This window comes from Alnus glutinosa, chromosome 3, assembly GCF_958979055.1.
Source record: "Alnus glutinosa chromosome 3, dhAlnGlut1.1, whole genome shotgun sequence".
Taxonomy (NCBI): Eukaryota; Viridiplantae; Streptophyta; class Magnoliopsida; order Fagales; family Betulaceae; genus Alnus; species Alnus glutinosa.
In genome coordinates, this window is record NC_084888.1 from 5,224,631 (window position 1) to 5,237,165 (window position 12,535).

At 33.1% G+C, this 12,535-nt stretch overlaps 2 protein-coding genes across 3 annotated transcripts; both read left to right on the forward strand.

Moving 5' to 3' along the window:
• Positions 1–3,857: 3,857 nt before the first annotated feature.
• LOC133863628 ((+)-neomenthol dehydrogenase-like) lies at positions 3,858–5,153 on the forward strand. Its single transcript, XM_062299663.1, has 2 exons — positions 3,858–4,241; positions 4,760–5,153. Exons 1-2 carry the CDS (start codon positions 4,158–4,160, stop codon positions 5,138–5,140), a joined length of 465 nt encoding a protein of 154 aa, XP_062155647.1. The 5' UTR covers positions 3,858–4,157; the 3' UTR covers positions 5,141–5,153.
• A 2,680-nt stretch (positions 5,154–7,833) lies between these two features.
• On the forward strand, positions 7,834–11,782 carry LOC133863622 ((+)-neomenthol dehydrogenase-like). Of its 2 annotated transcripts, XM_062299654.1 has the most exons (6): positions 7,834–7,852; positions 7,961–7,999; positions 8,127–8,376; positions 8,640–8,708; positions 10,444–10,626; positions 11,203–11,782. In XM_062299654.1, the coding sequence occupies exons 2-6, from the start codon at positions 7,980–7,982 to the stop codon at positions 11,581–11,583; spliced, it is 903 nt and encodes a 300-aa protein (XP_062155638.1). In that variant the 5' UTR covers positions 7,834–7,852; positions 7,961–7,979; the 3' UTR covers positions 11,584–11,782. The 2 variants fall into 2 exon arrangements, with proteins under 2 accessions (XP_062155638.1, XP_062155637.1); XM_062299653.1 differs by lacking the exon at positions 7,834–7,852 and having other exon boundaries at positions 7,859–7,999; positions 8,135–8,376.
• The last annotated feature ends 753 nt before the right edge of the window (positions 11,783–12,535 follow it).

Genomic DNA, 12,535 nt, shown 5'->3' on the forward strand with positions numbered 1-12,535 from the left:
ACCAACAATACATGTCGTGGATGTGGATGACGTGGTTACCTTTAGTGAAGCGTGATCTCAACGGAAGAAAGTACGGTTTGACACGTGGAATCCGCAGTTTGCAAGTTTGACCGTTATTCGCGAGCCTCAAATTCATCTATCAAATCCATCTTATGTGGAGGAGGAAGATGGATTTGTTGATGAAGAGTTCCAAGAAGACGAGTTTTTTGATAAGGATTTCAAACGTGGAGATGTTCATGAAGATGTTGAAGATTCTTCACCAGGATTCGTAGATTGAGATTATTTACCAACTCATGATACCGATATCAATGATGAAGATCTTGTGGGAGGTTCTTTTCATATAAATATTGATACTTTGTATTCTCTTATCTTTCTCCCATCTTTTTTCGCTGATGTGGCATTGTTAATTCAACATTTTATTTATTTTTTAATTAAGATTGATCTAAAAGTGGATTGATAATGCCACATCAGCGAAGAAGGACAAGAGAATACCAAGTAACATCTCTTATAAAAAAAAATTATATGCTTCTCATATGCTAAAATTATTATTGATCAAATAATAATGTTAAAAGTCATCTCAATTTTTGATGAATACTTGATACCCTAGCTTTTACGACATTTACAATTACTCGTCCTGTCCATACGTTGAGTTCAATCAGAATGGAGAAAGGAATTAGCTGCCTCCCACGCCAATAAAACCCCAAGAAATAAGAGAAAACTGAAGTTCAAGAGAAGCAGAAGAAAAAGACAAAATAGAAGTCCCTTTGAGCTGTCTTGGTGTCAAAATTGTGTATAAATTCTTGATAGGACTAATAAATTTTGTAGAAATTTTATGCTTCTTTGTGTTATGTGAAAGTGATATTTTGATAAGGGTATATAAAAAATCTCCTCTCCAGATAAGCAGATAAGGATTACCTCTGCAGTCAAGGTCAACAATTATTTTATATGTTAAGTTTAAGAATAATGCTATTTTTTTTTTTTTTTACAATTAGCTCACAATACCGGTGAGTCGATCTCAATCAACCTTTGAATTAATTATTATTATAAAAAAAAAAAAAATTAAAAATTAGTTTAAACTATCATGTCAACCTTGTGCGATAAAAATTTAGTATAGAATTATATATAGATAAATGTTAGAAATTATATTTTTAACTACAATGTTTACCCCAGTTGGCCTAAAGGGTGGCTCACGCACCACCCTAGAAAAACTTGGGGTGGCTCGTAGCCCACCCCCTACCCCCTTTCTTTCCCTTTTTTTTTTTTTTTTTTTTTAAATTTAATTTTAAAAATTTATTTAATTTTGAGGGTATTTTATGTAAATTTTGATTTTAAGTTATGATATTGAGTCTTTTCACGAATTTGATTGACGGAAGGGGTAACGGTTTGAAAATGGAAGTTCCATGCTCTCTTTTGGTCGTGGTGGCATGTTGACAATAGCCGGTAGTTGATAGAAGAAAATGTAATTACCCTCTTTTATTTTTAAATAGAAAAAATATGGTTAAATACACTTATAGTCCCTAAGTTTTGGAAACTTTATTTTTTAATCCCTAAGTTTCAATTCGCATCATAGATGTTACCTCAATTTTGGGAAAAGACCGAATTAGTACCTCAATTAAGTTTTCCGTCTAAAAACTAACGGTCCGCCACGTGTTAATCCATGAGGGTTGACACGTGTTGTAGTATAAAAAAATCAAAAGTAAAAAATCTTTAAAAATTAATTAAAAAATAAAAAAAAAATTGAAAAAGAGAAAGAAAAAGAAGAGGGATGGTTGAGCCACCCTCTTGACCATGGCAGAAGAAAGAAAAAATAAATAAATTCAAGGGTTTTGGCCCTTGGCGGTGGCCGAACTACCCCCAAGGACCACAGGGGTGGTTCAGTCACCCCATGGCAGGAAAAAAAAATAAAAAAAAAAAAATTCAAGAGTTTTGGATCGCTTCAATTTTTTTATTTTTTTATTTTTTTTTCTCTCTCTCTGCCATGGGGTGGCCGAACCACCCATGGGGGTTGTTTGGCCACCCCAAACCGGTAATGAGCCACCCTCTTTTTTTCTTTTTCTTTTTTTAAGTTTTTAATAATTTTTTTAATTTTATAATTAATTTTTACATATTTTTTATTTTTGTAATTTTTTTATATTGTGACATGTGTCAAGCCTCAGGTGTTGACACGTGGCAGACCGTTAGTTTTTGGACAAAAAACTTAACTGAGGTATTAATTTGATATTTTCTCAAAACTAAGGTATCATCTATTATGCGAATTGAAACTCAGGGACTAAAAAATAAAGTTTTCAAAACTTAAGGACCAGAAGTGTATTTAACCCAGAAAAAAAAAGGCACCCATAAAATGTTAGAGTATGTAATAAAGATAAAAATCATAATCATAAATGAGGATTAGATTACAGTAAGCGACGGAATTTGATTAGGATTATATTACAATTGAATAATTTCAAATCATTCATAAGCTTTATAAATAAAACATTGTTACTTTAGGGGTGAAAATGCGTATGCGGATTACCATGTTAAAAAGGGTATCGAATTATTTGCTATTTTAAGATAAATATGTTAAATTAGCAAACGTCTCAAATTTAAGTATCCAAAATACCCCTATTTTTTAAGGAAAAAAAAAAAAGATGGAAAAAATGCTACGATCTAGGTGTTAGTTAAAATTGAACTTAATTTGCAAAAATATTGATGCCTAAATCTTAGAAAATTTCTATAATTTTTTTAAAAAAAATAATAAATACAGGGGTATTTTGAGACTTTTGAAAACTTGAACACTCCAATTTGAAATATTTGCTAGTTCAATATCATTATCTCAAAATAACATATAATTCGATACCCTTTTGTGAAATTGTCCGCTATATATGTGTGTGTGTGTATATAAACATAACTTTTAAGTCCGACATAACTTTTAGAACTCGAACTTAAACATAACTTATATATATATATATAAAATATTAAATATACCCCATCATCTTACCTTTATTTATTGGAACTAATATGACAATATCTATTCGCTTATACTAAATAAGAAAAATTGTACTATTTGTCTTTGTGGTTGATCTAAATTATAAATTATTTCATTTGATATCAAAATTAGTTCAGAGATCTTTATGGTTGGCTTAATTTACAAATCGCTCCCTGAAGTTAAATTCCGTTAAAAATTTTAACAGATTCTGTTAGGCGTTGTGTTAGTGCCTATAAAATGACGACACTTGTTGATCATAATAAAAATAAAAATAAATATATTAAAAATATATATAAATAAAACTTAAAAAATTATTTTAAAAAAATTAATTATTTTTTTTAAATAAGAAAAGTTGCGACAAGTGGGCATTAGGAAAAGTTCGTGGCTGGTTGGAACAAGGATTGACACCAGATGCACGTGGACGATGATGACACTCGAAGTATTTAATGAATTGGAAGATGAAATGTACCTCATACCATGTTAAATTATCGATTATCTTAAAAACTTACGCCGATAGAAAAAGGTTTTAAGCCCACACATGAGAGGGAGTAATTAAATAATTAAATTCACTATTTTCTATTAGTTTAAACTTTTTGAAAAATAGTATAGTTGGTACGTGGAATGGTTATTCCATTACGAAAATGAATATCTTTTATTAGGAACGGAAGAAATTAAGTGGAATATAATAGCCATTCCCATGACCCATTAGGGAATTGAGAGGAAATAACTATTCATTATTCCAAGTGTTATAGTAAAGGATAACACCAAGTTTAATCTATTCCACCTTATATTCTTAATAAAAGATTTTTTTTTTTTTTTACTCGACTAGTCATTTCGCGTATTAAACGTATCCTAAGTTTGGTTAGGTGATTAGCTTTTTGGAGTTCATTGTTTTGCTTCGAATGAAATCCTGAAATATTTGGCCACACTATCATGGAAAATTTTACTAGGTGCCTAGCGTATTGGTGTCTAATGTCTTCAGACTGGGGGAAGGGTGGCTAGCTATGTAGTACTGTTGAAGGGCAAATGGTCTGTAAACTGAATAATAACAACTTAAGAGGCAAGAGGAGAAAGTTTCTTCTCATTCATACAGGAAGGTGAGAATGCCAAAATCGATTGGAGTAAAATACTGACTGAAAGTTATGAGTTAGCTGAAGAGTGCCTAAAAACAAACTACTATGGCGCCAAAAGAATGACTGAAGCACTGCTTCCACTCCTTCAGCTATCCGATTCACCAAGGATTGTCAATGTTTCCTCTTCCATGGGGCAGTTAAAGGTATGAAACTACTACAAATAAATTTTTGACACCTTTATAAAAGAATCAAGTTTTTGATTTGGTTAATTTGAATCAAAAGTACGTATATCGTAGACGATTCAACTTGAAACTGGCCTGCTTAAAGTTGACCAAGTTGAGCCCCAGTCTTTAGGAATATATGATGGATTGCATGTAGTTGTACAACTACAGAACTAGTCTTTCATGTTACCTTTGCTCACTTACTACCAAAAGGAAGTTTTGTATATTTGCAAAGAAAAAAGGGTCCTACATACCTCTAATAAATGATCAAGATTTCTGTTGCCAATAATGATAGTTAACTACTAATCTAGGTTTTTATTTTTCCTTTTAAGCTAAATTAAGCACTACTATGTTTTTCTTTGGAATTACACATTGTCTATATTTCTAAACAAACTGGCGGGGTTTTACTTTCTAATAGAAGTGGAGTTTTTGTTTTCAAATTAAACTGTGATTGATTTTCTCATAAATAAATCAAAAGTTTTCTTGTTCTGCTGTTTTAGAGCATACCAAATGAATGGGCTAAAGGAGTGTTAGGTGATGCTGACAGCCTCACAGAAGAAAGAGTGGATGAGGTATTGAGTGAATTTCTGAAAGATTTTAAAGAGGGTTCTTTAGAAACCAAAGGGTGGCCTGGTTTTATGCCCGCCTGTAGAGTTTCAAAAGCGGCTCAAAATGCCTACACAAGAATCATGGCCAAGAAGTATCCATCTTTCCGTGTCAATTGCTTCTGCCCTGGCTTTGTCAAGACTGATATGAATCACAATACTGGCTACTTCACGATTGATGAAGGTGCAGAAGGTGCTGTAAGGTTAGCGCTACTGCCCAACGATGGTCCTTCTGGCCTATTCTTTCGTCTGAATGAAGTGTCAACTTTCGATTAAATATCAGCCATTTCTACAGCCTCTTGTCAAAAGAAATAAAGAAGCGAGTCATCTTGATTGAGAAAAATATATTACATCAATATCGAATGACTGCAGTACTTTCCTTGCATTTGATTCTCAATGTATAATAGGTTTCTTGAAGACCAATTTGTAACTTTATTGTCACACACACATATATATATATATATATATATATATATATATATATATATATATATATTGTGTATGCAGTGAGCAAGTTTTACACTTCGTGTATATCATGTCAAATATATGCTCTTTCTTGATACAACTTTTAAGAATATTCAATTGTGCAACAAAATATTCAAATGCATAATTTAAAGGAAAGAAATATTTTGTTGACGAAGTAGAAACTCTTATCAAGAGAAAAATCACTTCGAGACAGTCAAACTCAGAAAATCCACCATTTAAAAGACAAAGCTTGTTACAAAACACTTGTACTCACATACCTCTAATGCAGTAGTCATACCTTTAACTCTGACACGTACCTATACGTGAACGCTTTCCAACTAGACTTCATGTCTGAAGGGGTCTTTAATAAACTCCTTTAGCTTAGGGCTCCTCCATAAGCTAGAGTTCAATGGGTTGATCAAGTCACTCAAATAAAATTCTAAGAGAGCTAGCAAATATCTTTGTTTCTGCATAAACACCATCTCTTAGCACAATGAAATTTAATACCGAATTCTTAAAGAATACATGTCTAGAGACCTCTATATATAAGCTTTAGAAGACCTAATACAACTCTGATTCGGAGTTTCTGGGCAGCGTCTGGACTAAGACAGTGGGCATCCGGACATCAAGTAGCAACCGACTTCTTTTCATGCGGTTTCACGAGTTTCTTCATTAATCTTCAGTCATTGCGTCCGGACGGTTTCGCCCTAGCATCCGGATGGTTGTATGTTGTCTTCACTATTCGCAGCATTCATTTTGCTGTTTGGACACCTGTGCGAACATGAGTTCCCTGCGGTTTGTGTTTGCTGAGGTGTTCAGAAACTTCTTCGAACACTAATGGGCATCCGGACGCTTCTTCTGGGTCGTCTGGACGATAATAAGGGAACCCCCTTTGCTGAGCTGTAAGTGCGTAAGAATCTTTCTTGACTTCCATAAATTGTCTTTCTTGATATTTGTGACATTGAACTTGTCATATTAAAACTTTCTATGTTGAGAAATAATCTCTGAATATTTTAAAGACTCTGAATAAATACGACATCCCTGTTATAATAGCACACTACTATAATAGTGATTTTATCAAAAAAAAGAAAAAAAAAAAGAAAAAAAAAAAGGTATCTAATAAACTAACAAAGACCAATGTGTATAGGTAGTTTAATGTCACGTAGTGTATGCAGTAATTAATGCAACTTTTAAGAATGTTTCTGGCTTTGCCGAGTCTTTTGGTATAACTTGAATAAACAGAGGACATTTGTGAACAAACCACATGGCTAATTGTTGGAAAATGAATTAAATAATTAAATAATTGTTTTTTATTAATTTAAATATTCAAGTCAGTTTTGTGTTTAAAAAAAGTTTATTTATAAAGAAAATTCACATTTGTCAGAGTTACCCACTTACCCTCTCCTCCAACTGGAAGCTGGGCTTTCTCAATCAGCTTGGTAAGGCAGAAATAAGACCAGAAGCTAGCGGCAAGGACTAAAGGCCCAAAACGTTATTACGCGAACGCTCAATTCCTTAGCAATATGGCCTTGTTTTATAACTTACCGAACATAATAACAGTATAATGTTGTTACTGTTTACGTCCCTTTTTTTTTTTTTTTTTTTTTTTTTTTTCAATTTTTTATATTTTTTACTACCAATCAACATCAAAATATTCTCACTTTTTTCACTTTTTATATCACATTAATAATTTTTTATTATTATTCAAATAAAAAAAAATTCACTACAATATAAATTTTTTTTTACTTTTTTATACAAATTCTTTTTATTTTATATCACATCATCACTTTTTACTAATTTCAAAACTAATAACCCACTACTATGTTCTGTTTTGTATATGCCTTTGTCAAACAAGTCTAAATTGGGAAAGACATAACTCCATCGGCTAGTACACAAGTGACCGGACACTTCGACTTTCTTGTTACCCGTTCACTAAACCCCTTCTCCCTCCCCTCCCCTCCCCTCCACTCATTTTTTCCAGTTTGTGTCAGTACCGAAAAGTGTGAAGTCTGCAAAAAAAACGAAAAAAAATAGGAATAAACTGGTTGGGGGTAAAATGGGAATAGGATAAAATGTTGGCTTCTGCATTTTATCCTATTTCCATTTTACCCTCAACCTTTTAATACGAAGAACAAATTCAAGGGAATAAACTGAAATATTGAGGGTAAAATGGGAATAAAGTAAAATGTTGGCTTAAAAAAAGCCAACCATTCAGTAGTTTGATCATCCGTATGGACACTAACAGGAAAAAATGAGTGGAGGGGAGGGGGAAGGGGTTTAGTGAATGGGGCCTAAGTCAGCTAACAAATCGCATAAGCGTGACTTTGTGATAGCATTTTTTTTAAGTCAATGACGTGACTTTTAAAACTATCACTTAATCAAAATTAATAATAATAAAAAAGAAAACACCCGACAAGGCCAACTGGCCAAACTCACCCAACCCAAACCATAAATAAAGAGAAAAAAAAAAAATGAAGTTAGATGACAAGAAGGCTTGAGGAGTCAACGAAATTCATAATAATTGTAAGAGATGCTCTTATATGTTTTCTTTTCCTGCAAATGTTAACAAACTAAAGCCAGCGTCAACGCATAACTCTTCTTCTTTAATAGTGCTTTTCATTTTTATCACAGTGTTCCGACTCTCTCATCAATGGCAGAAGCAACAAAGAGGTGGTTTGCTTCTTCTTTTATGGTGTTTACGTGACAGCATGACAACCTGCATAGTTTTTTACTTTCTGTCTTTCTCTCTATATTCGTTTTAAATTTTGGGACCGTCTTTTAATTTTTTGTTTTTCAGGTATGCAGTTGTTACAGGATCAAATAAGGGGATTGGGTTTGGAATATGCAGGCAGCTGGCCTCAAAAGGGGTCGTGACGGTGTTAACTGCTAGAGATGAGAAAAGGGGCCTTGAAGCTGTTGAAAAGCTCAAAGAGTGTGGGGTATCTGATGAGCATGTGGTATTTCATCAGCTTGATGTGGCTGACCCTGCTAGTATAGCTTCTCTCGCAGATTTCATCAAAATCAAATATGGGAAGCTTGATATATTGGTAAGATTGAAAGCCAACTTACTAAAAATCTGTTCTTTCTTTTGTTTTCTGTTTATTTTGTATTTGGATGATGAATGAGAAAATGACCAATCACCCATTTGTTAACTTGCTAAAAAAAAAAAAAAAAAAAAAATTCTCCTCTTGGTTTGTGGTATATATAGAGTATTTAGAAATAATTAAGACTTAGAATATGTTCGTTATTTTGTTTCTTGTTGAATTTTCAAGACACAATAAATGATGACAAATCTTAAAATTCTATGCAGGTTAACAACGCAGGGATTTCTGGAGCTGGAGTTGATGGTGATGCTTTAGCAGCTTCAGGTATTGGTGAGGTAATTAAGTTTTGTACATATGCTCTGTTTTTTCTTGGGTTAATTACATTTCATTCCCTCAAATTACTTTTTTTTAATCACCGGTTATTCTAAAAGCTTAATCCGGTAGGAAAGATTGAATTTAATTATTTAATTAATATTCTAATGCTACTCCAGTACTCCTCACGTGTGAGCTCAACTCCACCTTAATAAATGAAACTCAATATGTGAAATATTTAATGAATTGGAAGATGAAATGTAGAAGTAGGGTTCAAACTCAAGAGTTTTGCTCTGATACCATATTAAATCATCGATTATTTTAAAAGCTTAAGCTGATAGAAAATGGTTTTAAGCCCACACATGAGAGAGAGTAATTATTTATTTAATTCATTAACTATTAACTATTAGTTTAAGCTTTTTGAAAAATGGTATGGTTGGTACGCAGAATGATTATTCCATTAGAAAAATGAATATCTTTTATTAGGAATAAAAGAAAGTGGAATATAATAAAGAGATAATTGCACCGTTGGTCCCTGTGGTATGCCATAATTATTTTTCACTCCTTATGATTTAAAAAGTGCATGGGAGGTACCTGTAATATGCAATAATTACGTTTTACTCCCTGGGTCGATTTTTCGTCCACCATTTTGACGGAATCTGTTAGCCCTACACGTCAGCGCCATGTGTCGCCAATAAGATGGCAACATGTGTCCATCTTCATAAAAAATATAAATTTATTTATTTATTTTAAAAAAAAAAACAAAAAAGAAGAAGAAGAAAAAAAGAAAAAACTGGCAGCAAGGGGTGGCCGCGCACCACCCCCAGAGGCTGCCGGGGGTGGCGTACGGCCACCCCAGTGGTCGGGGGTGGCCATACCTTTTGCCTTTTTTTGTTTTTTTTTTGAATTTTAATTTTAATTTTAATTTTTTTAAAAAAAATAAGTATTTTTATTTATTTTTTAATAAATTTATATTATTTTATTAAGATTGACATGTCAGCGCCACTTGTTGCCAATAAGATGGCGACACGTGGCATTTGACGGAATCTGTTAAATTTTTTTAACGGAATTTGACTGTAGGGATCGATTTGTAATTATTGCATATCACAGGGACCTCCCATGTACTTTTTATACCATATGGAGTGAAAAATAATTATGGCATACCACAGGGACCAACGGTGCAATTATCCCTATAATCAACTTGGTGTTATCCTTATCATATACTCTAACATTTGGAATAGCTATTCTCATTGCCATAAGGAAATAACTATTCCTTAAATTGATGAATAGTTTTTCATCTCAATTCTTTAATGGGTATCCTTATCATATATTCTAACACTTAGAATAGCTATTCTCATTGCCATAAGGAAATAACTATTCCTTAAATTGACGAACAGTTATTCCTCTCAATTCCCTAATGGGTCATGAAAATGGCTATTATATTCAACTTTTTTCCATTCTTAATAAAAGATATTCATTTTCCTAATGAAATAACCATTCCGCATACCAACCGTACTCTTAATTAGTGTTTGGTTAGGTGATTAGCTTTTTGGAGTTCATTGTTTTGCTTGAATGAAATCTTGAAATATTTGGCCACGCACTATCATGGACAATTTTACTAGGTGCCTAGCTTATTGGTGTCTAATGTCTTCAGACCGGGGGTTGGGTGGCTATGTACTGTTGAAGGGCAAATGGTCTGTAAACTGAATAATAAAAACTTAAGAGGAAAGAGGATAAAGTTTCTTCTCATTGATACAGGAAGGTGAGAATGCCAAAATCGATTGGAGTAAAATAGTGACCAATACTTATGAGTTAGCTGAAGAGTGCCTAAAAACAAACTACTATGGCGCCAAAAGAATGACTGAAGCACTGCTTCCCCTCCTTCAGCTATCCGATTCACCAAGGATTGTCAATGTTTCCTCTTCCATGGGGCAGTTAAAGGTATGAAACTACGACAAATAAATTTTTGACACCTTTATAAAAGAATCAAGTTTTTGATTTGGTTAATTTGAATCAAAAGTATGTATATCGTAGACGATTCAACTTGAAACTGGCCTGCTTAAAGTTGACCAAGTTGAGCCCCAGTATTTAGGAATATATGATGGATTGCATGTAGTTGTACAACTACTCTTTCATGTTACCTTTGCTCACTTACTACCAACATGAAATTTTGTATATTTGCAAAGAAAAAAGGGTTCCTATATACCTCTAATAAATGATCAAGATTTCTGTTGCCAATAATGATAGTTAACTACTAATCTAGGTGTTAACATACTCTGCCTCTGTTCATGGATACTCCAATTAATGAAATCATTTTTATTTTTCCTTTATGCTAAATTAAGCGCTAGTATGTTTTTCTTTGGAGTTACACATTGTCTATCGATCTTTCTAAACAAACTGGGGGGGGGGGGGGGGGGGGGTTTACTTTCTAATAGATGTGGAGTTTTTGTTTTCAAATTAAACTGTAATTGATTTTCCCATAAATAAATCAGAAGTTTTTTTGACCTGCTGTTTTAGAGCATACCAAATGAATGGGCTAAAGGAATGTTAGGTGATGCTGAAAGCCTTACAGAAGAAAGAGTGGATGAGGTATTGAGGGAATTTCTGAAAGATTTTAAAGAGGGTTCCTTGGAAACCAAAAGGTGGCCTGGTCTTATGCCTGCCTATAGAGTTTCAAAAGCGGCTCAAAATGCCTACACAAGAATCGTGGCCAAGAAGTACCCATCTTTCCGTGTCAATTGCCTCTGCCCTGGCTTTGTCAAGACTGATATGAACCACAACACTGGCTACTTCACGATTGATGAAGGTGCAGAAGGTGCTGTAAGGTTAGCGTTACTGCCCAACGATGGTCCTTCTGGCCTATTCTTTTATCGGAATGAAGTGTCAACTTTCGATTAAATGTCAGCCATTTCTAAGCCTCTTGTCAAAATAAATTAAGAAGCGAGTCATCTTGATAGAGAAAAATATATTCCATCAATATCGAATGACTGCAGTACTTTCCTTGCATTTGATGCTCAATGTGTAATAGGTTTCTTGGAGACCAATGTGTAACTTTATTGTCATATATATATTTTGTATGCAGTAAGCAAGTTTTTCACTTCGTTTATGTCATGTCAAATATATGCTTTTTCTTAATGCTACTTTTAAGAATGTTTCTGTTTCTGCCTAGTCTTTTTGTATAGACAACTGTCGGCAGAGATTTGTGAAGAAACCATGCATATGGTTGGTTGGTAGAATCTTAATTTAATGATTGAATCAGAACTGATTAAATCAGAACCCGATTTTAGGTAAAAACATTTCATTGATTGCTTAGAAGCACGCTTAGATTACAGATATCAAATCCTCCATTGCCAATTGATGCTGGCTAGTTTTTATCAGTTTTTTAGTTAGATTCATTTTACTTAAAAAAATCATATGTTTTGATTCTGACATTGGATCGAGACAGAATTGGTAGCTTTGAAAAGCTTATTCAGAGAGCTACAATTTTGTATTTCATAAAAATTTCGTAATTCCAACGTTTACTAGGAAAAAGTTGTCATTTTGTATTATTAGTATTGCAAAGTGTTTTTATTTTGTTTTTATTTATTATTATTATTATTATTATTATTATTATTATATTTTAGGGTTTTGAATTTAGGCTCTATATTTGCTATTAAGATGACTTTAGCCTCTAGCTTATGTGTTTTTATCAGTTTATCAATATGAAACACTCAATGAGTGATTTTCTATCCCTTTTGTCTCGATTTTTTGATAGAATTTTGGTTTGAGAAGAATTATGATTCTATTGTTGTTTGCTATTGCAAACCCACTACGCTACTCTACATTAGTTGGTATCAGAGCCCAACAACTT

Excerpts from the sequence above, each read along its gene's own strand:
- LOC133863622 (XM_062299653.1), top strand. The coding sequence starts at position 7,870 with ATGTTTTCTTTTCCTGCAAATGTTAACAAACTAAAGCCAGCGTCAACG. Across the intron at positions 8,377-8,639 it reads ATGGGAAGCTTGATATATTG|GTTAACAACGCAGGGATTTC; the intron begins GTAAGATTGAAA and ends AATTCTATGCAG. Across the intron at positions 8,709-10,443 it reads CAGCTTCAGGTATTGGTGAG|GAAGGTGAGAATGCCAAAAT; the intron begins GTAATTAAGTTT and ends TCATTGATACAG.
- LOC133863628 (XM_062299663.1), top strand. The coding sequence starts at position 4,158 with ATGACTGAAGCACTGCTTCCACTCCTTCAGCTATCCGATTCACCAAGG. Across the intron at positions 4,242-4,759 it reads CTTCCATGGGGCAGTTAAAG|AGCATACCAAATGAATGGGC; the intron begins GTATGAAACTAC and ends CTGCTGTTTTAG.